This window comes from Hyaena hyaena, unplaced genomic scaffold (assembly GCF_003009895.1).
Source record: "Hyaena hyaena isolate Hyena2069 unplaced genomic scaffold, ASM300989v1 scaffold_1114, whole genome shotgun sequence".
NCBI classification, from domain to species: domain Eukaryota; kingdom Metazoa; phylum Chordata; class Mammalia; order Carnivora; family Hyaenidae; genus Hyaena; species Hyaena hyaena.
In genome coordinates, this window is record NW_024081733.1 from 81,553 (window position 1) to 107,244 (window position 25,692).

The 25,692-nt window shown below is 48.1% G+C and overlaps 1 protein-coding gene across 1 annotated transcript; it reads right to left on the reverse strand.

The window, feature by feature from the left end:
• Positions 1–8,548: 8,548 nt before the first annotated feature.
• Positions 8,549–24,296, reverse strand: AMER1 (APC membrane recruitment protein 1). The gene is made up of 2 exons (XM_039222300.1): positions 24,220–24,296; positions 8,549–12,084 (listed from the first exon to the last, which is right to left on the reverse strand). Exon 2 carries the CDS (start codon positions 11,983–11,985, stop codon positions 8,581–8,583), a length of 3,405 nt encoding a protein of 1,134 aa, XP_039078231.1. The 5' UTR covers positions 11,986–12,084; positions 24,220–24,296; the 3' UTR covers positions 8,549–8,580.
• Positions 24,297–25,692: the final 1,396 nt, after the last annotated feature.

Sequence of the window (25,692 nt, forward strand, 5' to 3'; positions counted from 1 at the left end):
TAAGCCAGTGGAGGTGACAAGGAAAAGGACAGATGGTATAGGAAGAATTTAAGTATCAAAAAGGTAAGGGTAAAGAAAGGACTGAAGTTTGAGATTCTATGTTCTCCAATCCACTCATTTACAGATGAATAAACTAAAACTCTGAGAAATCACTCAAACTTCCATAAGTTTCAGACAAAGCAGAGATTCATATCTTGTTGTCCTGAATTCTAGGATAGTGATTTTTTTTTTCAATAAGGCAGTATTTTTGTGGCAAGGTAGTTTCTGGAAATATTCACATTTGCTTGTGTTTGTTGTCCTTCTGTGTCCTCAATCCCCATTCTCCTGCTCCTTGGTGGTAACCAGTCCCTTGACAAACCTCTTGCAAGAGGGATTTCAGTGTAGAAAGCGGAAGCAGACTGAAGTAATCAAATCTATCATTCTTTTATAAAAGCCTAAAAACCCCATTGAGAACATACTGTCATAAAGGAGAAGGAATAGGCATTGGAAAACCCAAAGAGAAAAAAAATAAGAGAGATCCCTACCTCTCCCAGCCCTACCTAGAAAGGAAGAGTCTGGGAGCACTAGGAACTCAAGCGCTGCATAGTGCAGTTCCTCAAGGATAGAGGGAGATGCCTCTAAGGTACCCAGAGGGAGGTAGAACTTAAGTCCCTAAGGGCTCTCAGCTTCCCCTTCCCCACTGCTGTCATGGAATATAATACTGTCAGTGGTGATTGGAATAGGCTAGAAATTAGTTTCCCTTTCCCTAATTTCTTGGTACCACAAGTGCCCCCTGAATTCTAGTGCCATCCTTGAATAGGCCCCCAGTCATGACTGGCATGGAATTTTAGGCTTCCCTGTTAGGATGGGATGGGGAGTTTGGAGTCAGAATTTAGTTACAAAATAAAATGAAACCAGATAAAAGGAATATTTATTGCCTACCTACATCTGAGCTTATAGACAGAAATAGATGCTCATTCCATTTTTGTTTTCTTGAAGAATATAACATTACTTTTATTTATTTATATTTATTTTTGAGAGAGAGATGGAGAGAGCGTGATCAAGGGAGGGTCAGAGAGAAAGGGAGATACAGAATTGGAAGACAGGCTCCAGGCTCTGAGCTAGCTGTCAGCACAGAGCCGGACGCTGGGCTTGAACCCACGAACTGTGAGATCATGACCTGAGCCGAAGTCGGACACTTAACCGACTGAGCCACCCAGGCGCCCCTATAACATTACTTTTAATCATGGCATTTGTGGCCAGGCAGAGAACCAATTTCTTGTTAGCAATGGGTACTGCACGGGAGCCCTTGGGAAACCTCATCAGATGCTCCATGTACTGCGAGAACAACATAGGAAATGTGCTCAGGTGTCCTGAGAGAGAAAGTGGAAAAGCAAAAAAGAAACTGAAGGAGCAGAGTAGAACAGCCTTCAAGAGACCATCAGACAGCAGTTATCCTCCCAGAGAATAAAACTATTTCCCACTGTGGCTATTAAGTGATTTACAATTAAGTAACTCTTCATGAGGCAGTGCTTCAATTGATGGTAGAGGTCTGAGTGGTGGGAGGCCCATTCTCCGGGCATGTAAGTGCCCATATTTATTGACTCACTCTGCTATTCACATTTTCCTGGCTTCTTATTAGCAGGTTTAAGTGGGCCTACCTGGGTGGGAACAATTCTCAGAGATCCAAGTCTAGGGGTGGGAATGGGGGAAGGGAGTCCCTCCCTGGGCTGACAAGCGACTCTTATCTGGGCTTGGAGATGGGACACCCGCCTGGACACAGTGGAATAAGGAGGCATCCGGAGGTCCCATTTAGCTTTAGGATGCTCTCACTTTGGGCCTGATGCTGGGGGCATTTCTGGGATCTACCATTGCCATCCCTGATGTACAGCTAACCAGAAGCTTCACTACAAGTGTGATAGAAAATGCAGGATATTTAGAGTCCAGTTACCTGGCCATGTGAAATTTAGCAAGGGTATTAACCTTTCTGAGGTTCAGTTTTTCCGTCTTAAAATGTACATAACAATAATGTCAACCTCATGGAGTTAAGGATTACACAGGATAGTGTAGCACATATCCATGATATTATTAATTCATTGCTTGAGGAATTATTAGTAGTAATCGTTCTCTTCCACCATGTCTTCCACCCTACCTGCTCTCTTTCTCACCTTGACTCGCAGCCAGTGTTCTGTATTACCAGGAGAAAGTCATTTCACTTGTCTATGGCTCCATTCTTACATTGGTAAAGTGGGGATGAGATCATCTGCTCTGCTCACCTGTTTCAGGGGCCTTTTAAAAAGAAAATGGAGATGGAAGGAGGTTGCAGACTAGAAAATGCTACCTTCAGGTTTCTTGCTTTTATTAGCTAGGTCTGAATCCCAGAAGCCATGCAGCCTAGCCAAAGTGCAGGAATTATCCAGAGAAAGAACATGGTCAGTAAGGCCCAAGCCCAGTGTGGGTGGGGACAGTGGGGAGCTAGCAGCTTGCCCGCAGCATACTCCAAAAGGCTTGTACAAAAGTATCATATCTGTTAGGTTAACATCTACTCTAAACAGAAACTAGGAACAAAGGCAGCCTGTTCACTAGGTACAACCCCGGCCCCTCAGCAGACCAAAGAACAGCACTGGAGCTGATCAAGGTATTAGGAGTTTCCCTCAACCAACATCCTCTTCCAGTACTGCAAAGGACTCCCCAGAGGATCACAGTTAAGGCAGCCATCAGTTACAGCAGAACAGGAGCACTTACCACTTAACACACCAGAATCATGTGGGGCAATGCACCACAGAAAAGAACTCCACTCCAGCACAACTGAGTCAGAAGGGGATGGGAGGTGCTGAACTTAGACAGTTGAAAAAGTTCCATGGGTTCCTCTATGGTAGCCCTATCTTCTGGCCTTCATATGGAAACTAGTCTAGTCAAATCTATGCCCATGCCACCCATATATTGTTGATGAGAAACAGACTCAGAAGGGATTTGCCCAAGCCCAGCTAATGATGAGGAATGAAAATTAGGGCAGAAAATCTAGGCCTCCCATACTACACAACCCCTTGAATTTCCAATGGAATTAATAAGATCTTCCTAGGTCTTGCTCCAAAAGTTCTCTGAGTAACCATGACCCTCTTCCTTCCATGAGTACTCTATGACAGATAATTCAATTTCTATGAATTAACTAATTCCAGGAGCTTCTCTCTTTTCTCTCGTTAAATTGCTTTTGTGTTGGCTTTGCTTGATTCATGAGGTACTGGGGACCACCAAACTTATTTGCTAGTCTGGGAAAGGACCCCAAGGAGCTTTCTTATGTGTCTTTGGCAGCACTGTCTACAATCTATAGCAGCTTCAAGGGCTACTATTTCAGGCCTTCTGGCTTGGACATGGAAATTGGGAAGAACTCAAGGGAGTCCACTAGCAGGTGTCAGAAGCCCTTTCTTATTAGGAGCCAAGGGTGAGGCACATGCTTCCCACTCAGCCCCACAGCTGAATAGGTGGAACAGGCAGCTTCCCAGCCAGTATCTCTGTCCATAAACTTGGTTGAAGAATGCCATTCCTGCAACTTGGCTGGAGAACCTCACCATTTAGACACATCCTTTTCATGAAGCCATCAGTAGAAGGTACATATCTCTACCTCCTGGCTGGTGGGGATGCCAGCACACTTGCATGAACTGAGGCTAATTTTAGAAGTGCTAGTTAATCCCTGAAAGTTCTCAAAATGTGAAAATTGTGATGGAGAGTTTACCACACAGCATCAGACAGATATAAGGTATGACTTGGATAAAGAACTGAAGTTTCCTCTACTTTTAGTTTCAGCTCTCGCTTCTATTTCCCCTGCTGGGTGACTCCCATCTCTGCCCCATCAACCTCCTTGCTTTCTTCATTTCATTTCAAGTGTAAACCCAACAGCCATGGGTCATGGCATGCTGCTGTGGAACAAACCAGAAGAATTCACTTTTTTTTTTTTTTTGACTGGAGGGGTTCTTCTGGAACCCAGTTTATTTGCATTCAGCAAAAGAAATATATGTTGTTACAAATAGGCAGTGCATCAAGATATCCAGGTGTCAGTGAGAGCTTGGATTGTAGAGGTCACAACCCAGACGATTCTGTGATGTCTTAAGGAATAGGGAAGGGGAAGCGAGGACATACCTAGAGGCCATGCTCCCCATTTTACACTGGGAGAAAGAAAACTCATACATGGGGTGGGAATGTACTGTAGTTCCCAATTTCTTCCCTCTGTCCTCCAGCCATTTTATTTTCATGACCTAAGTATACATTCCTGGTTTCTTCTCCACCCCACCTTTATGAACAGCAGGTAAAATAAGCACCAATAGTAACAAGAATAATAATTAATTAAAGCCCTGCCTCTCAGCAGGCCCAACCGTCACACATATACATGCCATGTGGATTTTCTTCTTTGGAGTGACTGTAGGATAGAAAAGTAGGAATCAGGCCAGCAAGCCATCACCCTGTTAGTCATTGTCCCCCCAAAAAACCATTTGTATGTATACTGGAGCAGGACAGGGCAGGGGGAATGGTGGTAGGGGGTAGATACCCCCAAAGAAGCAAGAGGGGTCAAGGAGTTCCCCAACATCTCTTCTGGCAAATGTCACAATCAACTGAGCTCTTGGGAAGTCCGATGCAAGGGTTTCCTCAATGAGATGGCCAATTCCTGGTGGTTAAAGCATAATTGCCATCTGTCTCCCCAACTTCTTAGGGAGACAGGACATGATAGAAACTCCATGTCCTTCCCACTGGGTGGAGAATGCCCCCAAAATGCTTCCTTTGGAGAAACTCAACATGGCAAATAGCACAACATGGGCACTCTGATTTCAAAATGAAAGCACAAAACATAAAAATAGGAGGGAGAGAGAGAGAGAGTGAGATGGGTACTTCCAGAAGGTCTACACATGGGGAAGGGGTAGAGCCCAAAAGAAAAAAAATAAAGCCATAAAACCACATCCTATTTACCGGGTTCCCCATGCCTGACATTTGTCACAGTACCTGGGCATCTTTTGCTGTTCCTATCATGAAGGGAGGGGGTGGACAGTAAGATACATTGGGGTAAAGAGAGGGGAATGAGGGAGGGCCCTAGGCGGTTGAGATGCCAGCCCTCTGCACAAGCAGCAGCAATTTTTGTGTCATCTTTGTTTTGTTTAAAACTGTAAACAGCACCGCTTAAAAATAAAATATATCAGAAAAGAACAATTGATAAACATTGTTTTCCATGAATATAAAATGCAAACAATACAAAAATAGATAATTGACTATATATATATATATATGTATATATATATATATATACACACACACACACACACTAAAACAACTTGGATGCAATGTACACATGGGTAAACTTGAAGTCTCCCTGCTAAATCCCCCATGCCTCCCTCTAGCTATTGAGCCCAGGGGCCAAGGTCAGGTGGTGTGGTGGCACTGGCAAGGGTGGGAAAGTTGCTGGCAGCAGGATGAGAGGAACACACCCTGGGTGTAGGAAGCTACTTCCCTGCTAGCTACAACACTGAGGAGGGAGACAGACTGGTGTTGACAAAAGCCTTTGGCCCAGAAGACTCATGGACAGGTGCCCAAGCTGAGTGCCCCAAGGCATGGCTTCCTTGAAGGCTCTAGATGAAGCACCGAGAGACTGGTGACCCTGAAGGAAGCCTGCTAGGTGGCCTTCTCTATCCACAATCACTGTTTCCCTGAGGACTGGTCTCATTTGACAATTCTCAGGATCAGAGCTGTCTGGTACTAGATAAGCCTGCTGAGTAGCAAGATGATGGCAGACACCTCCTCTCAAGTCATATCTTCCGTTGAAATCACATCCACAAGCATTATCCCAGGACCCTGCAGTGCAGACATGGTATTCATCTGGTTACAGCCTAAGAGATGTGGACATGACATCAACATCTTTAGTAGTCCGGGGCATATTTGCTGCCAGCCAAGCAAGCACGGCTATATTTAGGAAGATGCCTGGAGTTTGATTAGTTCTCCTACTCCCCAGCCATATCTTTCTTTTCTAGGCTGAAGCTGGTATTTGGCCACGAACTGCTTGAATCTAGAGTGAGAGTCAAAGGGGCATGCTTCTGCAGCCATGCACCTTGACTATCCCACATCTGGTGGTGGTGATTGTGTCCTTGGGCTGGCCAGGACATTGAAAGGACTTGAAGGTAGTAATCTTGTCCAAACCATGAGATGTTGCTCAGTTCTAGGCCCTACTCTGTGCTATGTGACTTTCGAAATCCAAGCAATGCATGTCAGGACTATGACTACTCCCTCAGGGGCAGCATGTCTTGTTGCCCTCTTCTCCCTGAGAGTATCCCTCTGACATTGGCCAAAGACTGACCACCTACTTCTTCTTTTCACAGGCTGGTGGCCCAGCAGGCTCTGGAGGCTGGTGATGGCTCTACTACCTGCTATGGCTGGCACAGTCCACATACAGATAGGAGCTTGAACTGCCCTGAAGGACAAGCAGAGAGAGAGTAGGTAAGTAGTGGGGTTTCCCTTGTTGTAAAGGCATTTGGTGTACTTTCTGCAAAACAGCCAGACCTACTTCACCCCGACCCTCCCAGGGCAACTTTGGCAAGAAGTCAGACAGTTGGTATTTGGACACTTTTCTTCCGTAATGCTGTGCTTTGGGTGAGGAGGACCTTCCTCATGCTCTTTCTCCGACTCCATGAGTGATGTATTTCTTCACAATGCAGACAGAGTTATCCTGAAGAGCTGGTCTGGGTCCTTTGAGCAGTGCTGTTGGTGCCATGCAAACCCTTATGGTTCTTCCAGGGGTACAGCTTCTATCAGACAGGTTTGCTCTCTGTGGGAAGGAGCACTACCAACCCCAATCTGCAAAATGGTGATAAAGACCAGCATAAACACATTCCCTTGCCAAGAGGAAGTTTGACCATAAAGTCACCTTGACTCAGGGGGCCAACAGCCTCTGTTCCCAAGAGCCCTGTTGACTTCTTAACAGGCATGGAGATTGAAGCAGAGCCGGGGGAGGGGGGAATGGGAGGAGGGACAGGGGCTGGAAGGCAAGTATTATAATTTGGGACAACACATCCAGGCAAAACATGTTCCTTATTCTAGTTTCAATAAAGAAATTAAAAGGAACCCTCTCTTACTGGTGATTGATGAGAAGTTGAGCCAGGTTAGATTAGTCTGTTGCAATGTCTTCCTGACAGCAACTCTTCCACACCAGTATTTCCATGCTAGTTAAACATAAAAACTGTGGATGCAGAAGGGAGTATACCATTCACTCCATAAAGGGCTGCAATTCCCATGCAAATAAGAAATCTGCAGTTTGGCTGAGTGAGGGCAGATCACAGTCTTTCCTCTCAAGAAGGTTAGTCCTTTGAGGATGCTAAGGACTTGGCTAATTGGAAGATGAAAGCTCTTTAGAGAGACCAGAACAACAGCCTAGATACCTTTGGTATCCCATCCCTTGGGAGTGCTAGCCTGGTGCCTCTAAGCCTCTTTACAGCAACCAAATGAAGGGGTGGCCAAGGCTTAAGGAACTTCTGTTTTTTGGTGGAGAAGGATTTTTTTCTTCTAAGAAGCTAGGTTTCCTTGAGCTTTGAAATGTCTAAAATTCTCTCCTGATAACTGGGACAAAGGGAACTGCTTTTTCTATACTTCCCCTGCAACCCACAAAAACCCCGACCCCCTATTGTCAAGCTTAATTTAGGCTGCTTCTCTCCTTGTATCTCAATTAAAAGAATATGTCCCTTGTGATGAGATTATGAAAATTTCCTTTGGGTAAAAAAAAATTCAAGTGTCTGCAACTCAGGCAGACACAAGCTTAAGAGAGGAAGAAGGAAAAAAATCCTATCATTCCACAACTCAAGACTTATGGCAGTATCTACAACAGAACCCTATTTTGTCTTCTGTTTTCAACTGGATAAATTTGATCACTCTATTAAGGGGATTAGCATTTTTGTCTTCAACCCAAGCTATTGTAGGCCACGTTAAAAGGCCCCTATCTGGTTATGATGCCAAAGTCCACAGCAATAGGCAGTGAGACACATGCTACTTGATCCTCTCTAAGGACAGCTAGCTGGGGTGAATAGATTATAATCATCTGATGTAATGGTGGCAGCTATTCCAAGACTGAATGGAGTGGGGGTGGAGAGGATCTGTATCATTATTCCACATTGTTAATAGCAAACAAGCCCTCTGTCCTTAAGTGGGAAGAAGTGCAGACCTGGATGCTCATCAGTGGTTCATCATTCACTGTGTATAGAAGGGTGACAGGGATACTAATGGTTCAGCATGTGTCAAGGATGCATGCTGTATACATAATCACTAACTGGGCAACTGGAATAGGCACAAAAGCACAGCATCCCAAACCCTGCATGGGCAACAAGAGACCCCAAAAGGAAAAACTGGAGCACAGAGCAGTAGTAGCCTCCCAGGGCAGATGTACTCAAGCTGAATGTGACCACAGACTGACAGAAGAGGGAAGTGGGAAAACAAAGGCAAATACTCATAGGAGCTTTCCTTGGTCAAAAGGATTTTCAAGTTAAGTAGCACCCCCCACCCCCCACCCCTCTGCCCAACCCTTGATCCCCAATCACATGCTTAGGCCCAATGCCCCCACTCCAGAATAGATGATGACTACTCAGCTAGGTTTCCATTCACAGCAGTGGAGGAGTAGCTGGTGGAGAGAGAGGCACCTTGCTCAGCCCTCTCCTTTGACAGGTCAAGGCTGGAAGCCCTGTAGTGAATGGGTTGAGGCTGTTGGGGTTCAGGCCAGACCCTGGGAAGCTGAGGGATGCCATGAGTGATACCTACAGGCTTGGCCTGGGACAGAGGGCTGGGGCGTAAGCCTCCAGAACTGGAGGAGCAACTAGGCTCATCAACAGGAAGCAGCATATCTTGAGGCCTGGCTCTCATACTCTGAGAGGCCTGTGGCTGCAGGTTATAACAAGAGACCATGGGAAGGGGTAGGTGTGAAGGCCGAGCTAGCTGAGGCCTGGATATCCCAGATACCCTTGGCTCTGGCCCTGGTACTGACAGCAACATTGACATGGCCATAGGAGGTATGCAACAGGCTGTCTGCCCATATGGAGATGGGCCAGAAGACTCATCCAACTGGCTGGGACTTATCCAGGCAGGGCCTGGCCCCATTGGGAGAGGACAGGGAGCCCAGGCAGGCCAGTCATAGGCCCCTGGTGGTTCAGTATAAAGGGACAAAGGACTGTCTCGTTCCCATTCTTCCTCTTCTTCCTCATTTGAATCTTCCTGCTGAACCTGAAGCTCATCAGACACCGTGTATCCCTGGGCTAGGTGGGAATTTGAGAGCTCCAGCTCCAGGGTCTCTGCAGTGTCTAGGGAGCGGCTTCTCCTGTTGAGGGCCATGGCAGCAGGTGGAGGTCGAGGGTGCATGCCAGGCAGTCCCAAGTACCGAGGGAGACTGCTCACACCCCAGGGCAGACCTTGGTAGAATCGGCTGTGGTAGTTGGTGAATGTGTGTTTCTGGTAGTAGCCCAGCTCAAAAGCTTCCAAGGAGGCTGCGAGGTCTTCATCATTGTGGAACTCAGGATTCTCTTCACACTTGCCTTCCCCATCCCGTTCCACGTCAGCGATGTCAAAGGTCACCATAGGGGGCAGCTCAGGGAGATTTTGAGTAAAGGATGAGTCAGAGTCAGAGCTGCAGGACATGCTGGAGAAGAGGTTCCCACTGCTGGTGAACTCCACAAGGGCCTGTGAGAAACTCACAGTGGCATTCCCTTCCTTCTCAACCTCTTCTTCCTCTGGCTCTTCAGGGGGTGAATAAGTAGGGTAGGCCTTCCTAGGAGATCCTCCAAAGTTTGCTTCTTGCATGTCTGGCTCAAACATAGCATCACTTTGGAAGAGCTGCATCAGACAGGTACTTTGATCTTTCTTGGAGCAGATTCTCTCAAAACGTTTCTCTAGAGGACGGAAGTCCCTCCAGTCTGGCTCACTGCTTGCAGTGGCAGGGAAAGCTGAGGTGGTTCCCCGATGGGAAGTCTGAGAGGCCCCTGGTGCCCCTGCCACTAGGCCCATCACTGATGGGCCTAAGGGCCTTATCTGATATTCCATGATGGGCTTCTCTTGCCGTGTCTGAACCTCTTGGACTTGAGTCTCTTGAGAATGGGCCTCTCGGGATTGGGCCTCCCTAGCACAGACCTCCCTGGCATAGGTATCTCGGGCTTGGGCCTCTCTAATATGAGCTTCTTGGGCATGGGTCTCCCTGGCATGAGTTTCTTGGGTATAGGCTTCTCTGGTGTGAGCCTCTTGGACACGTGCCTCCTGAGCCTCTCGGGCCTCGAGTTGTTCTCGTCGAAGCTCCCAATACAATAACTGTTTCTGGATGGTCACTAGCCGTTCTTCCTCTGTCTCCATTGCCCCAGATGGCCGAGAAGAAGAAAAGGGCTCAAAGCTCAAGAAGGGGTCAAATATCTCAGAGCTGCGACCATGGAGGTCATAAAGACAGTCATCCATAGGTGGGGTGGTCTCAAGACTATCATCTGGCTCATAGAACTCATACAGAGCATCTCCACTGTAGCTGTCTCGGGGCAGGCAATCCCTGCGGATAAGCCCCAAGGTCTCACCTGAATCATCCTCAAATCCAGGTGTTGTGGAATCATAATAACCCTCATCACTATTGGGGGCAGACTCTTGCTGGTCACTCTGAGGAGTCAAAAGGTCCCCAGGGGCTAAGCCAGGATAAGATTGAACTGAGTCAAGGAGTATGTAGCCATGATCTCCTTGAGATGTGATGGGATGGTATCCCAAATTCAGATTGGGTCTTGGGTACATCTGTGCACTTGCCCACAGATATTCTAAGTCATAATCTTCTTCCTCCTTGACATCCTCTTCTTCTTCCTCTAATTCCACCTCCTCATCCTCTTCGTCTTCCTCATCATCATCATCTGGCAAGGCCATCTCCTCCCCACCTCCTTGGTAGGTCACCAGGCAGGAACTTCGTTTGGTCCCATCTCGATTGGCCCTCTGGCCTCCAGAGGCCATGCTGTCTGTCATACTGTCCATGTCCTGCTCTGCTATAATGTCACCACAACCTGTCAGTGAGTCAAAACTTTTCAGGGATGTGACATCCCCAAACAGGAGGCTCAGCTGGTCCCCGACAGGGCCATTTGGTGGATTTACCTCTTCTTCCACCATCTTCTCCCCTGTTTCTGGACTGTGGCACTCCTCTGAGCCACTGGCTTCAGAAGCAGGCTTGGGCTGCAGAAGTGCTGAGGCACAGACCTCCATGGGTTTTTCTGGATCTTTACAGGATGTTTTCTCGGTGACTGCTGGAGAAGACTCTGGTACTAAAGAAATTTTTGGTCCAGGGGCATCTTGAGCTTTGGCATTTTCCTTTCTGGGGGCTTGGAGGATATCCTCAGCATGGGGAAGAAGGGCTGAGCTTACATGTTCATGAGGCCTGGCTGTGGAACCTTCAGGCCCCTTGGCCCCTAGCTTACTTTGTTCCACCTCAGAGACCTTGCTTTTCCGGTGACGGCGGATACTGCTGAAGAAACCTTTCAAGCCTTTCTTTGGCTTGGGCACAGAGGGAACCTTCTCAGCCCCAGTTTTGTCTGTGGCTCCAGCCACAGACATTTTGCATCTGGAGCCTGTCTCCAAAACCCCATGGACACTCTGGGAACCGGGAAGTTGGCAAGGTGATTCAGGAAAAGGTAAGGCAAATCTGGTTCCTTCACTGACAATGTCTTCAGGGCCATGGGCTGCTTCAGTCAGGCCATCATGGGTCTTGCTCTTGCTAAGACCCTTCTTAGTGATGCCTTTCCCAGAACCTTTGCTTCGCCCCCCTCCAAAGAAACTAGGCAGGGTACAGATGCCCTTCCTGCCACCAAAAAGTTTCATGGCAGTTTTCTTCAGCCTACCTGGGCCAGATGGGGGTGGCTCTGACACTGGTTCTTCTGTCATCTCAGCTGCCTTGTTCTTGGCTCCTTTTTCTGCCCGTTGGTCCTGGGTGTCCATAGAGGCTGTTGCTCCCTTGGCCTGAGAAGCTTCATCCTTTCTGGTCTCCATGGTGGTGGGGACAACTCAGGTATGTTCAGCTAAAAAAGCAGCCTTCTGGTTTCCAGGCACTGTTATAACATCATCAGTCAGGAAGCATTGCAGTTGGGCCTAGAGGAGATGAGAGAAACAAAGATAGAGTGTACTGGTAAGCAAGCGTCCAGGCTGTGTTTGTTTTCACAGGTGTCTTTTATTTCAGGCTTTGGTGGAACCAGAAAGAAAGTAAAAGAAAGTGTAGGAAAAACCTTAAAGCAATCCATATGGTTGGCTTGCTGGGCCCGGCTCCTCTGAGCCCCAAGGCAATAAAACCCTACACTGAACAATAGGCAGCCATCACCCCAACCTCTCACTGGGTCCACTCCCTTCAGGCCACCCTAAGCTGAGGAGAGCACTGGGAAGGGGGAACTGCAGTTGTGGGAAATTTCCAGTTGTGCTATTGACTGCAAGGAGTAATTATCAAAGAGGGTAGGAAGGGGGAGGAAGGAAAGGCAACAGGAAGGTCAGCTAAGATAACACAGAATTTTTGGAAAGCATCTGGCAAAACAGCCCATTGAGTCCTTACTGGGCTCTGCAAGATCCAGGCCTCAATTTCACATAGTCTGGATTCTCACTGACATTTTTCTTGGGGGTAGAAAGAAAAGTAGACCTAAAGTTGCACTTCTTCCCCATAGGCTTCCTAAATTGTCAGCATTCCCATGCTCAGACTCTCAGAAACCCAGAGTAGAAGCGTCACAGGCCCACATTCCAGAGCTATAATCCAGGATCTGCTAAAAGGGCATGGTGGCCTCAGGGCAAGTCACTCTCTAGACTTCAGTACCCTTGATCCAAAAGGCCTAGCAATACTTCCCCCTCATAGTGGTTATGTGAAGGGTAGGTGTAGGTCAGACTCTCTGCTGACTGTCCTATTGGGAAAAAAAATTAATGTGATTCTTGGCAACTGAACCCTCAAGTTCCATTTTAGAACCATGAGGCAAACTATGTTTTCTCCATTCATTATTTTGTCCCCCATTTAGTTTCCTATTTAGAAAGGGAACTCCTTGAAGACATAACTCCACGTGATTCACGTTCCTGGCCTGGAAGTAACCTATTAAATAAATAAACCTGGTACAAGGCACACCCTTCTTGTCTAGGCTGCCAATCCTCCCAATATCCAAATGCCATAGAGATGGAATAAAAAGGACTATCCATCACACACCTCCCAACACATGTCCCCCATCCCAAGTCTGATATATTCATTCTAGTGACTGCAGCTGGTTGACAGATGATCAGTGACCGGCCTGCTAAAACCCGATGACCTTTCCCTTTTGGAAAGTTCCTTACCACTGTGTCCCTCTCTGTAGGGTAGCCACGAGTAGACAGGGAGCTAGGGTAAAGAGGGGAGGCAGAGCAACTGCTGGGAGCCAGAAGGAGACAGAAAAGCACTGATGGTGTCCCTGGAATAGTTTGCCAGCACATCAGCCCTGTAATTGATTGCAACAGTAATAAGACTCACACATTTACCTGTAGTAGAAGACTAGGGACCAGCATTGGGGGTGAAGAAAAACTGGTAGCTAAATAGCCCCTGAACTCATTGGAGGAACACTCCTGGAGCCCTGATCCTGTCCTTAAAATATTAATTTTGTTCACTGTGCCTTGCTTGACTTGACACTTGAATCATTGGTGTGATCTAAGCTTCCATCAGGAGCACTCTGAATAACTGAAATATTAAATTTGGAGCAAGAAAATGGCTGGTTATCCAGAAAATAAAAGAGAAAAAATATCTAATCCTTTCTCTGCTGAGATGTGTAATGTCATTTGCTGAGTGTTTTTTTTCTTTCTGAATGACATATTTTTACATGATATTATTTTAGCTCAGCCCTGCAACTGATAGCCTTACAATAGACAGTGCCATCCCCTACAAATATACAATCATGCATACACACACAACCACTCAGAGTCCTCTCCTCAGGGGTCACATGGGAACAGGGGCCCTATCACTTATGTGAATTCCTCACTTTTCAAATCACAGATGTTTTTACTTCAGCTCTGAAATTATTGACAGTGTTGTCATTATGGTGATAGACATGGGAGAGATGGAATAGCAGTAGTGGAGTTGTTTATGAAGTTGTATTCCCCTCTGTGGAATTTATGAAACAAACCTCTCCTGAACATTTGGTAAGTGATAGACATTAAGCTCAGTTCTACAAGGTAGCCAGAGCTTTTGGGAGAGTTCCTAGGCTAACAGGGAGAGGATACTATATGTAATAGTCTGAAGGCCCAACATAATACAAGCCTTAAAGAAGAGCTCCCATTATTGCTTAAGATGCATGATGGAGTATAATTCTTTATATCTTGTTATCATATCCCTGTATAAATCTGAAAAAGCAGAAAGACATCCCCCTGGGTTCAGAAAAGCTGTGTTGAGGATGAGGCATTCAATCTAGGCTTTCTCAGTCAGGAGTAAGTAGAAATGGCAATGATTTAGGGGAAGGGATGAAGGAGATTAGTAAGTGTGGCTGGGCATAAATGAAGACCAAGGGCCAAATGGAAAACCTCATGGGTCTAAATATCCATTTGGATAAAAGGCTGAATTGTCCTGCTGGATTTGAGGATGAAATTCCTATGAACAGAGAGATTTGGCAAATTGAATCTTAAAGAGAGCTGCTTTTCAGAACCCTGATGCCCTGGATTGAGAGCAATTCCTACAGCCTTCTCTTACTTTTGCTACTGTGCTTCTCTGGGGTAAATGCCAGTGCACTACTTTCTCCATCATTCCCTTCCCTGGCACAGGAATCTTGAATGTGCTGTGGAAGAAGTCATGGACTGCAGGGCTGGGTTCCAGGCCATGCCAGAGGACTTTGAGCAGGCCAAGGCACCTCTCTTAGGCTTGGACAACTGTGAAATGGATATCACTATAGTGGCATGAGAATTAGATGGAATAATGGGCATCACACACATTTTGTAAACTGAAAAGTGCAATGCAAATGAGAAAGATTGACATTACTGTTATTATTACTACCTTCTAGGTCAGAACCCACTTTCTTCGGAAGTAGCAGACCATATGTAAAAGGGCACTTATTTGGGTAAGGCATTGACTGTGGGGAGCCTTAGGGACCAAGTTGCCTTGGCCATGCTAAGGAGGAGCCAAGTGTGAGGGATTTTAAAGACATGAGTGTGGATTTATACAAAGTCCTCTGTGTATGTGTGGTGGGAGTAGGTGAACTAGGCAGGGATGTCTCTGGGACCTGGATTCTCTCCCCCCAGCTTCAGGCTCTCCTCCTAACTAGGACCAGGGTCATCTTTGCTGGAAAGGACCAGTCTTAAAATTGTGCTGCCTCCCATTTCCCTTCTTTGTCCCTCCCAGGGCCACATACCTCCCCACAGATACCCATAATGTCCATGCCTATGTCCTCTCAAGACAGTAGAACAGGAGGTAGCAGGGATCACTGGTAGTGGATATCTCCCTAGTCCAGCCCTAACTAGCCACCCCTGGCCCAGATCCCTCCTCCATACTCCTTGCTACCCTACCTGGTCCCAATGCTGTCCTTTCCTAATGGGCTATGTGACTTTACTTTACGTGGGACCATAGAGTTGACTGGCCAGAAGAGTGAGGTGGGGCAGAAGGCAAAGGGGACAGCAAGGGACAGCCTCTGCAGCCATTTCAGGTTGGAGCTGACTCCCTTCATGGTTCCTGCCAAGAAAGTGGTCCTGCCAAATTCAGGGCCCCTCAACCCTTAGGTTTCACAACCTGTGTGGCTAAATATCAGGTGAAATGATGGGTAAGGGAACACTCTAAGACTACTCTGTGGTCTCTGGCACGGGCTGTTTATTGCAGCTGCTACTATCATTGGCAGGGAGTGGGCTGTGGTCATCTCTGCTCTTAGGGCCACCCTCAGGCCATGCTGGACCAGTGGAAGTTTGACTATTAGGGCAGAGCTTCTTTCTTTTCCCTTCCTCTCAAAACACAGGCAGGATACTAGCCACAAACTTGCCCCAGGAACACTCTTAGCAAGGAGGAAACAGCTGTGGCCTGAGCCCTACATACTTTGCTCCCAGCTCAGCTTCCTGGGGCCAGTTTAGCCAACTTAAAGTTCAGGAGGAAGTGTGTGGATTCATGCTGTAGTTCCAGAGGCATGGCCTCAACCAATCATATTTCTCAAGACCTCCACCAAGCAGTTTACCTGGGGGCAAGCCTATTCTGGGCCCATCTTGCCCTTGTATGCATGTGTGTTTGGAGGGGTAACTAAGGAGGGAGTGATGAGGATAGGGAGCATCCCCCCAGGAGTCAGCCAGTTCTGCACTATAATCAGTTCTGTCTATCAGGGGGAAATCTAGCAAATTCCTTCAGTTTCCTCAACTGGAAAATGAGGCTACTGAGAGTGTCTACCTCTTGAAACTACTGTAAGAAACAAAATCAATGTATATAAAGTACCAAATAAAATTCATTATATAGCAGAGGCTCAAAACCATAGCCATTAATTTTTAAAATATTTTCTTTAAACTATAGTTGGACTATTTCTAGCAAAACTACCTCAGTCAGGATTGTGAAGGGTACACATCAGGCCTTTATGGGTAAGTCACCAAAACTCCTTGGGCCTCAGTTGCCCCAAATGGTAAATGAGGGTGACTATGTAGTTATCTCACAGGAGGCTTTAGGTGCTCTTTTAGCCAAACTTTTATATTCAGGGACCCAAACCATTGCCTCAAGTCAGCTACTGGCTAGTAGGTCTGGATTATCTGGAAATTTCAACTAGCTAGGTTCTTGGGGCACCTGGGTGGCTCAGTCGGTTGAGCAGCCAACTTCGGCTCAGGTCATGATCTCACGGTTCTGGGTTCAAGCCCCACGTTGGGCTCTATGCTGACAGCTAGCTCAGAGACTGGAGCCTGTTTCAGATTCTGTGTCTCCCTCTCTCTCTGACCCTCCCTTGTTCACACTGTCTCTCTCTCTCTCTCTCAGAAATAAATAAAACATTAAAAAAAATCAACTAGTTAGGTTCCATAGCACAGGCCAGAAAGGTCAACAATTCAAGCTCAGCTAAAAGTACCAACATCAAAGGAAATGCAAACCACCAGCCTTCAACCAATCAGGGCACTTACCAGTTTACAAAGCACTTCCCACTCCCTCACCCACACCTTGGCCCTTCCCAGCAATCTATTAATCAGTCCAGGTAGGAGGTGGTAACTCCTTGTCACAGAGAAAGAAATTGCCTAGGCTTGGGAAAAGCCTTGCCTAAGTTCACACAGTGGGATGGTGACAGAGCCACACCAGCTCCTAGACTTCTGCAATCCCTATTCCAATGCCATTCAACTGCACTGTGCTAGCTCCCAATAGAAGGGGGAAGACTGAGTGCAAGGACTGTGCAGGTTCCCTTCATACCTGAAAGCCATCATTTCTTCCTCCCATCTTCTGTCCCATCCCAGCTGCGCTTTCTCTGAAGCTTTTCCAGTCCTCACTTGGCTGCTACTGTTTTGGCCCCACCTAGCACATTCCAGAAAGCCTTCTGACTTCAGAAATCCAAGGACTGCCAACCCAGCCTGTTTCTGCTCTCCTCATCAGCAACTCCACCACCACCACTCCCAAACTGTGGAACATGCTCTTTTAGTCTCCTTTTCCTTTGAAGATAAGTTTGACGGGCCAAAAATGGTTCAAACAGAAGCATGCCATTGGGGACAAAGATGCAGAATTTGAGCTATGGTTTAAAGGAAATGACATATGAGATGATCTGGAACTTGAATCACCCATTTCTAAACCCCACAGCTGAGGTCCACTCTCAAAAATTCTGTTACCATTCCTTAGCACCTCCTCTCAAGAAGGTATTCCATAACCTCTAGTTGCAGCACAGACTCCAAAATGGGCCCTCTCACCTTGGCTCTCATTTGCCCACTACCAGCCCCTCAAATGAATTAATAAGTTAACATACTCAGCATAGGGTAATTCATTGGGGGAGACCTCAGTGTATCTGTTCATTTCTCTCAAATGGACCCTCCTTCATTTTATAATCCCTACATGTAGCACCAAGCAGAAGCTCAAAAAACATTGGTTCAGCTGAAATCTAATTCAGCTGGAGGTTTTCAGCCCAGAACTAAAATGCCAGCTTCATCCCTTACAGGTGGTGGGGTTTGAGAAATTGGCCTAATGTCCCTGAGACTCAAATGCCTTACCTGGAAAATGAAGAAAATGCTACCTATGATGCAGGATTACTGTAAGGATTAGAGATGATAAATGGAAAGGGTAAATTGCTCTCTAGTTACTGGCAGATATTCAGTAAAAGCCCACTTGCAGCAACCTTCTCCACTCCAGCTCCTTGGCTTCCAGCCCATGTCCACTGAAGATGACACAAACCTCTTAGCTGAGCTCCGTCTGGTCCCTCCCTGCCACAACGCGGAAATCTCACTCCTTGCCTCCCCTTCTTCTATCTCCTCCACACACTTGCCAGATTTATTTCTGCAACCCTGACTTCAGAGCACCACTCCTCTACTTACCAATTATTCCACACTGCCTACAGGATCAGGGCCAAACCTGATCTTCAAGACTCATTCTCCCTGCATGCCCCTTGCAGTCTCCTAGTCTCACTTCTCTATCCCTTAGCCCCAAATACATAGGGACTTCTCTAGTCTGGGAGATATGGTCACCCAGACACTACTTCTCCTTAGAAACTGGTTTTCCCAGTGAGCCTTCTTGATGCCCTACTTTCTCCTCAGGCTGCTGAGATTCCCTGGCCAGCTTGCCTAGAATTATGGGGTCTCTGGGAGCCAAGCCATGTACTTGCTACTCCCCTCTCAGGCTCCCAAACTTCCTTAGAGAGGAATATATCTGAAGTGGGTGCCATGCCTGCAAAGTAAGGCTTCTACTTATGTCAGTACTAATCCAGCAAGGGTGACATTAGAGACAGGCGCCACCTCCCCCCACCTAGTTCAGATGAAGAATAAGAGGAGCTAACTCCAGGGAAACTGATGTAACAAAGCAACCAAAGCATACAGAGGAACAGCTGGGGCAAATGAACAATGGAGACCCCTGGCTTTCCCATGTGTCCACTACCCTATATATATCATACCCTAGGTGAGAGTCCAGATAACGAAAACTGAGGCTTGGGAGAGGATCAGAATCAGTGTACTTAGAGGAAGAAACCTTGAACTGAGGGTTTTATGCTCCTGTGTAACCTTGAGCAAACTCCTTCCCTGTTCTGGGCTTCAGTTTCCCCATATGAAAATGAGAGATTGAACTAGGGGTCTGCTTGCCCCAGGTTGTACAAGAAGCCGGGAGAAGCGTAATCCTGTGACAAGTTTTCTAGTGGCTGAAGAGGAAGCATGGTGGGAGCATGTGCTTTGGGGGGTCCTAGGCTTCAGTGGGAGGCCTGCATGCCTAGTTGGTTGGGCTCAGTCCATCACTGCCCTATAGCCCAGCCTCATTTCTCATGCCTCCCTCTACAGAATCCCACCCAACATTTTACTTTTTCAAGATGCACTAGGCCTGGCCTGCAAATATTTCCTATATGTCCAGAAAGGAGGGGGACAGAACTGATCTGCCCCAGCCCTCTCTCCCCTGAGATTTGCAACCCTGAGCAGGGAGGGCTGAGGACTGCTGTCTGAAGAAGCTGTCTTGTATCTGCTTTGACACCCAGCAGGGGGGAAAAAACAACCTGTAGGAGATGAAAGCATTGAGGCTCTACAATAAGAACTGCAGATCAAAAGGTCACAAATGTCCCTGCAGCACCACTATGCCTGCCTGTGCTGCCACCAAGCCCCCTTGTACTATTTTCTTCATTGTCCTTATTATCGCCTAATCCCAAAAAGGAAGGTATGGGAAAGCAATGTGCCTTCACTCAGTTGGCACCTGTACCTCCACAGCGATTCTGGTTTCCCTGACTTTCTTACTAGAGATACATTTACACATGCACAGGTTTGAGAAGTAAGACCAAGGAGAGGAGATAAAAAGCTCTGTGATTATTTAATTCAGAGAAAAGAAGTTGGGGATAGGAGAGACGGTTTAATGCCCATGAAATCTCCAATGGTTTGTTAAGCAGAAGCAATGATGGTCAGCTGCCCCCAACCTCACCCCCCAACACACACACACACACACACACACACACACACACACACACACACGTTTATGTATAGCATGAGAGGCTCGGATTAGCTTTGAAAAACAAAAACAAAAACTTCCTAGCAGTGTGAGATGCATGACCCAGGAATGAGTGACACAGGGAGGAAATACCTCCTTTGGAGGCTTTACCTTTATCACCTAGTTTATCTGCCTGGACTGTATTCAAGGCAGAGGAACTGCTGGAATAACACTGAGCATACCCTCTTTTAGTCTCCAGTAGCCTATCTCTAAGTGAGGGGGCTGGAAGCCCCTTTTCCCTCCTTGATTCCACAAGCAACCCAGTGACCTGCCAGGCTAGCTGTTATTTATCTCATTTCCTTATTCCCCTGAACCAGCAAAACAGGGCTGCTCCCACCCCTTCTACACACATACTTTCAGAGAGTGTAAGTGTAATATTTCTTAAGGAATGTTTCCACATACTAGGAGAGAATCATTGGACTTCCAACTACCCCTCCTCCTTCTGAAATTTTCAGCCCCCAACAGGCTCCAGACCAAGACTAAGATGCAAAATATACATGAAAGGGGAGGTAGAGTTCTTCAGAGAGGGCCCCCAAGCTAAACTCAGCACCTTCTCACTCTTGAGGAATGGGTGAGGTGAGATTAGAGGTTGGTTAATGACATTTTTGTGGAATAGAAGCCACTGGAGACAGTGGGATATAGTCTAAGAGTCCCTGTACAGGAGGCAGCAGCCTATCCCTAAATGCTGTTTGACCTTAGGGAAGTCCTTATTGCTTTCCAGGACTCAGGATTCCCATCTTGTAAGCACAGGAGTGAAAACTGATGCTCCCTGAAGGCCTGTCCAGTTGGAAGGTTGGGCATCAGCAGAGACCTAGGGGATACTTAGCCTCCACTACATTGGTATGTAAGCTCTAGGCATCCTCCGTCAATTTCACCCCCTGCAAGGCTGAAGGGAAGCCAACATGATACAACTTTCCTCTAGAGATAGCCTGCTCCTCAGTTCTGTGTCCAGATCCAAAGGTGACCCCTTACAGTCCCAATTTACAGCATGCTTCCAATCTCTTTCTAAGACCCCTTTCTAAAATCCCATTTTATTATGGCATATTTACACACACACACACGTACACACAAATATCAAAACCTCCCAATGTTCCATTCTTTAATGGTCCCTTCCCATATTCTCCCAACAACAGATCCTCATTCCACAGTCTGGCATTTGGGAGTCTCCGAATCTCCATCACTGGGCACTAACCTTGTCTCTACCTTAAAGCCATACAACCTCAACCAGAAAAGACTACATCACATCTCTGAGCCTGCCTACCACACACCCACTCTCATTCCTAATTTTGCTTTTACCACTACCCTTCGCCTAGCCAAACCCCTCTACTTTCTGAAAGCTTCCCCCTACATATAAAGATTTCTCATCTCTCTCCATAGTACTTTGCCTCTAGGCTCATGAATCAGCAATCAAAGATATGTGCAATCTGGGGTCTGCGCAGTGCAGATCTTGAACTTGTTGAAGGGAAACATCAGTGTTATTTTTTTTTCCTTGTAGTTGCAACCCATTGCCCTTTCTCCATTCTCATTAGGCATACTCAATAAATATCTGATCCTTAAGTATCATTTTTTCTTTTTTTTCTTAGTTTATTGTCAAGTTGGTTTCCATATAACACTGAGTGCTCATCCCAACAAGTGTCCTCCCAATGCCCATCACCCCCCTTCCCCTCTCCCCCACCTCCATCAGCCCTCAGTTTGTTCTCAGCATCCAAGAGTCTCTCATGGTTTGCCTCCCTCCCTCTCCCCCACTATTTTTCCCCTATTTCTCTCTCATGGTCCTTCGTTGGCTTCCTCCTAATCCACCTATACGTGCAAACATATGGTATCTGTCCTTCTCTGCCTGGCTTATTTCCCTCAGCACAACACCCTCTAGTTCCATAAATGTTGCTACAAATGGCCTGGCAGGGGAGACACCATGATCAGGAAGTATCATTTTTCTAATCACGTTCATATGGATCAGGACAAGTACATCTTATCCTGTAAAGAGGTAAAAGTCTTCTTGAAAGCTCAACAAAGACAGCAAATCCTTCTGGAGAATTCATAAGCTGGTATGCATGGCTAGGCTTTGAGGGGGTTATGGCTGATTTCAAGGTTTCATTTACCCCTCCCAGGGGTTCTGAGATAATCCAGACATCCGTGATATCAGGGAGACAAAGTAAAGGCAGGGAAACTTAATTATAATTTGCCTCTTACTCTAATTTAAGTCCCCAAATAGCCAAAGGATGCAGGCAGCATGGAGGAGCTCTGAGAAAGAAGAGGTCATCATGGGTTGCAAGAGACAGGTAGAAAAGACATGCAGGAGAAGATGGGCCCAGAGCTGGGGCCTGAGAGGGAAAAGAATTTGTGCAGTGTAGATTGAGTGGGTTTGGGTATGAGGAGGGAAATTATATAGGGAAGATATATTAGGTGGCTGTTGGTTTTAGGTAAGGCAGAGATCATGTCCAGGCCTGAGCTGGAGATGCCCAGCTGCAAATAGAGGGTTGGTTTCTATTGGTGCCTGGTCAAAGTGGGAAGAAGTGACTCTAGTGTGGTATCTGCAGTCCTAGCAGGTGTCACACATTTCCCCAGCTAGGCTTCCTCAAAGTGAGGGATTTACTCCTCTCAAATACCCAGGCTTTGCAGCCCACAATGTTCTCCACCCTTAGAGGCTGGTCAAAGGTCCTAGAAGAGCCTGCCAGGCCTCTTGGTCACTCCCTCCATTCAGTTCTTCAAAAAGGCCTATAGTTTATTGCCAGAGGCATACCCTGGTACAGTGACTGCGCTGTGGGTGGGGCAGAATGAGGGGAGCTGCACTGGGGGAGAAGACTCTGCTAAAATGCCCTCGGGTGGGGTGGGGAGTCCAAAAGCACAGTGCCCTTCACCTAGCCCATACCCATGCCAATGCAGCAGGCCGGCAGAACCAAAGAATGAAATGTTTAGGTGCTGGAGAAGGCTCCCCTTGACCATATGGGCCTACTGACAAGATAAGCCTGACCAAACGAGGTCTGCTTTGCAGGGCCAGTCCAGTGGCAACCTGGGCACATAGGCTGTGAAGTGCCTGGATGGCACAGCTCCTCTTTGCCAGGGAGCCTAGGCAAAGTCCTGCAGTCAGGTGGTCACCAGTGTCAGAGGTGTCTGCAACAGACTGACAGCAGCTCAGCAGGCTGGGTATTTTAAGTAACTGCGAAGTTGGAGGGTTTGGCTGTCTCTCTAGCTTTCTCACACAGACTCAGACGGTACGTTCTCTACTACAGTAATTGCTCCCTTGGCCTCTGGCACAGAAATACCCTGCTAACACCACGCTTATCGCTATTTTTAAATGGGCAGCAGGAGAGAGAAAAAAAAGCGACCAGTTCTCTCTTAGGGGATAGGAGGTGAGGCGGGGGGGGGGGGGGGGGGAGACAAAGAGGCCTTGCAGATCTAACCCAAGGACTAGTTTGAGCTGCAGCTCTAACCTAAGGTCCAGCAAGAACTCCGTCGCCAGCCCGCCTGTCCGCGGGGGCGGGCGCCAGATGCGCCCGGAGGCCCAGCAGCAGGGGGTGCGGCTGGTTGGGGCTGCAAGGCCGAGGTTCCTAAGTGGGCAGCCCACAGGCCCAGCTGAGCTCTTTGGGAAAGGAGGCACACAGTGTATATAGCCCAATCCAAGCCAAAGCCAGTATCAGTCGGGCCCAGGTCAGCGCGCCGGCTCCATCCGCAGAGGGGAGAAGGAGGCAGGGGATGAGCAGGGGAGGGAAAGAGTGGCAGCTGGGCCGCTAGGGTAAGCAATATCCACGTAACACAGCTGTTTCAGCTAACGTGCTACAACAAAGCTGCGAAGCTCCAGGCCTACAAAAGCACCGCTGGGGGTGCTGGCTGGCGGCTTCCCCTCCCCGGATCGGTGAAGCAGCACGTGCGGGCCCCATCCCCTCCTCCCCCCGAGAGCCTGGAGGCATGGCCCAGGCTAGCCTGCCCGCCATCTGCACCCCCTCTAGCCGCGGTTGCCCGCGCCCAGGGGATTCTGCCCCTCACCAACCAGTCTTCAGAGCTGGTTCCGAGGGAGAGTGGAAGGCGGCCCAGACGCCGATTGGATTGGCCCAGTCCTTGGAACCCTGAAGGCAGTCAGAGCGGAGCACGCGGGACTGTACAGGACGGCGGGCAGGCGGAGGCTACCGGCAGCACCCAATACTTACCGGGCCCGGTCCGGTTTCCAGCCCGGTTATTGTCTACTGCGCCACCCTGGCTGGGGCTGGAGTCTAGGCTGTTGTGGCTGAGACCGCCGCGACTGCTGTTCCTGCCGCCGCCACCGCCGCTGCTCGTCACCTCCTGCACTACCTCCCCTAACCCAGGCTTAGGGCAGCTCCCCCATACCCTCTCCCCGCAGACTCCATAGCCACAGGGTGGGGCGTCCGCGCCCTGATAGGCAGGCATGTGGTCCAATCGTCACGGTGGGAAGGCGGGCCCCACTCCGCCCACTGTTTTCCTTGGTGTGTTTCCCTTTAAATGCAAATAACCGCGGGCGTGGTATTGGCTGGAGGCGGAGAGAGTGAAGAACCCCTAGTTGGGACTCCCCATTCCACCCCCCCCCACAACACACGCAAGCACACTGGGCGAGTAATGGTTTGGCAACACGGCAAGCTCGCTGGGCCGGTCCCGCCCGGATGGGGCTCGGGACGGGGCTCGCTGGAACCCTGGAGCTCGGTTTCAGTTTTGCATATGCTCCCATTTCCGTGAACGCAGTGCAATTGTGCTGAGGCGCCCTGGCAGCCACCCGGCAGTTCATTCCAGAGCGAAAGGCGGGCGAGGAGAGGCGGGGCAGAGAGGCTGAGAAACCTAGGGGACTGCAAAGCCCTTTGGCGCCTTGCAGGGCCCAACTTTAGGTATAAAGATAGGGCCCCATGGCGGGCGCCCCAGAGGAGGGACTCCCCTGCCTGGAAAGCCAATTGCAGCGTCCATGCCCCAGCTTCTTCCGCCGGTCTGGCACAACAGGGCCCTTAGGGACCATCGAGGTCAGTTTGCACCCATTACCAAAGAGTCTGCTGTTGCTGTGAGAAGGGAAGGCACTTCCCTGAGGTCACCAAGACTGACAGTGACAGTGGCAGATTTGGAATTCCGAACCCAGGCTCCTTTCACTTTGGAGAGACCTGTTTCTGTAGTTTGACCCTCACCCAAGTTTCCCACCTTTCATGGAACACGAGGGAATCTCCAAGGCCTCTAGAGGACCCCCCAACCTTTTAAAGGTAAGGCAGACTTTGTGTAGTTCCCTGTCCCTGAAAAGTCTAGATATTGAGAGAAAAATCACGTCTAGGCCCAGACTGGAAGTCAAGGCTGAGGGTGGAGAAAGGAGGCCTGTACCAGCCTTGCTGGCTTCTGTGTTTGGGATGTGGCAGGTGGCCAGCCTGAGCTTGGGTCCTTAACTACCCTAAGGGCATTAAGTGGGACTAATGGCAGCCAAGGACAAGTGAGCTACAGCAAGGAAAAATCCAGTTCTACCACTAGCTCAAGAAGATCTAGAGGACCCTACCCCAAAACTCTGTGAATATCTGAAAAAGGGTAGGGGATTCAAGTTGAGGAGAGGGACGGGATTAGAGAACAATGTCTGCCATTTTTGCATTGCAGGGAAGTATTCTCTGCTGCTGTATGGAATCCTGTCTGCCTTGAAAAGA